Consider the following 1,531-nt stretch of genomic DNA (forward strand, 5'->3'; position numbering starts at 1 on the left):
CCAGCCATATTTATGGAAAAGTCACTGAGGTGGGCCTGTAAGTTAGGGGGTACAGAGTCTCAGGGGTTCTCTAGGGCAGGGCAAACAGTGTTAGCCAGGTTGATGGAGTCTACAATATGGAACACCCCCTGCCAGCTTTGTGGCTCTGTGGGGCAAGAGCTCAGAAAAGGGACAATACCTCTGCCTGCTTTTCTGTCTGGGAGAAAGCTGTATCCCATCTTCTTGCTTTGATACCAGACACTTCAGTATACCACTGGTGCCTTTCAAGCTGCTACCCTGGTGCTGGAGCTCAGGGGGATTGAGTCTGAGTAAGTTCATGTGTGGGTTCTTCAAAGAGAACTGCTTGGACTGCAGCAGTTCCTTCCATTGACTCATTCCCTGCTGGTTTTTGCAGCCAGAAGTTTTGGGGACTTATCTTGCTGGCACTGGAACCCTGCACTGGGGGGCTTGTTGTGGGGCTGGGACTCCTTGCTTCTAATATACCCCTCTCGAATTTTCATCCACTGCACATGGATGTGGGAGCAGCCTCTTCCATGTCTCTGCCCCTCCTACCAGTCTGGATCATTGTGATTTCCTTAATTCCATTCCACTCAATTTCTGATGGTTCTGAGTGATGGCTGTTCTATAGTTTAGTTGTAACTTTTTTTTAATATATATAAAAAGGATTTTATTTGTAGGGGAACAAGACTCTAATCAAACAAGCCAAAGCCCATGTTGTCATGTGACTCCTCTGACTCCTTCTTCTCGTCATTCTCCTCTGCTGCTGCTAGGGCAGAACCAGCAGCAGGAGCTGGAGACCCTGGGATGGCAGAGACAGCTACAGCCATACCAGCCTGGACGCTGGCCAGCTTGCCAGTACCCTGGGCAATGATGCCTTCGATGTTCTCTCTGTTCAGCTCACTGATGACCTTGTTGATCCAGTTGATATCCACCGTGATGCCCATGCTGTTCAGGATCTTCTTGATGTCCTTGGCTCTGGGGGAGGAATTGCCCCCAAGGGCAGCCAGGAGATAGGAGGCAACATGTGTTGAAGAGGACTTGAGTGTGTGACCTCCATGGTGTAAGGCAGGGAAAGGAAGGTGCTGGTGTGGGGCTATAGTTTAGCTGTAATTTTGATGTGATTACGTGAGGAGGTGAGCCATGTTTACCTATGCCGCCACCTTGACTGGGAGTCACTATATCACTATGCATATCTTAACCTTCTGCAGATAGGTGTTTTGAAGAGATTTTAAAAAATGATTTATTTTTAGAGAGAGGGGAGGGAGGAAGAGAGGGCGAGAAACATAGATGTGTGCGAGATACATTGGACATGTGCCCTGACTGGGAATAGAACCGGCAACCTTTTGGTTTTCAGGCTGGCACTCAATCCACCAAACCACACCAGCCAGGGCTGAAGAGTTTTTAAAAAATTTATAATTTTTTGAAATATAAATTATTAGATTCCTTTGGGGTTTATGGTTAAGGCCTCATTCATTGGAGACTTTAATTTCAAATTCAAGATATTTCAGGCAGGGTCAATTTGATTTTTCTT

At 46.8% G+C, this 1,531-nt stretch overlaps 1 protein-coding gene across 1 annotated transcript; it reads right to left on the minus strand.

Annotated features, from left to right (window-relative positions):
- Positions 1 to 689: 689 nt before the first annotated feature.
- Positions 690 to 1,191, minus strand: LOC129070958 (60S acidic ribosomal protein P2-like). Its single transcript, XM_054574176.1, has 2 exons — positions 1,149 to 1,191; positions 690 to 1,051 (listed from the first exon to the last, which is right to left on the minus strand). Exons 1-2 carry the CDS (start codon positions 1,189 to 1,191, stop codon positions 690 to 692), a joined length of 405 nt encoding a protein of 134 aa, XP_054430151.1.
- Between the last annotated feature and the right edge of the window lie 340 nt (positions 1,192 to 1,531).

This window comes from Pteronotus mesoamericanus, unplaced genomic scaffold (assembly GCF_021234165.1).
Source record: "Pteronotus mesoamericanus isolate MK-2021 breed Mesoamerican mustached bat unplaced genomic scaffold, CSHL_Meso_final contig_25, whole genome shotgun sequence".
Classification (NCBI taxonomy): domain Eukaryota; kingdom Metazoa; phylum Chordata; class Mammalia; order Chiroptera; family Mormoopidae; genus Pteronotus; species Pteronotus mesoamericanus.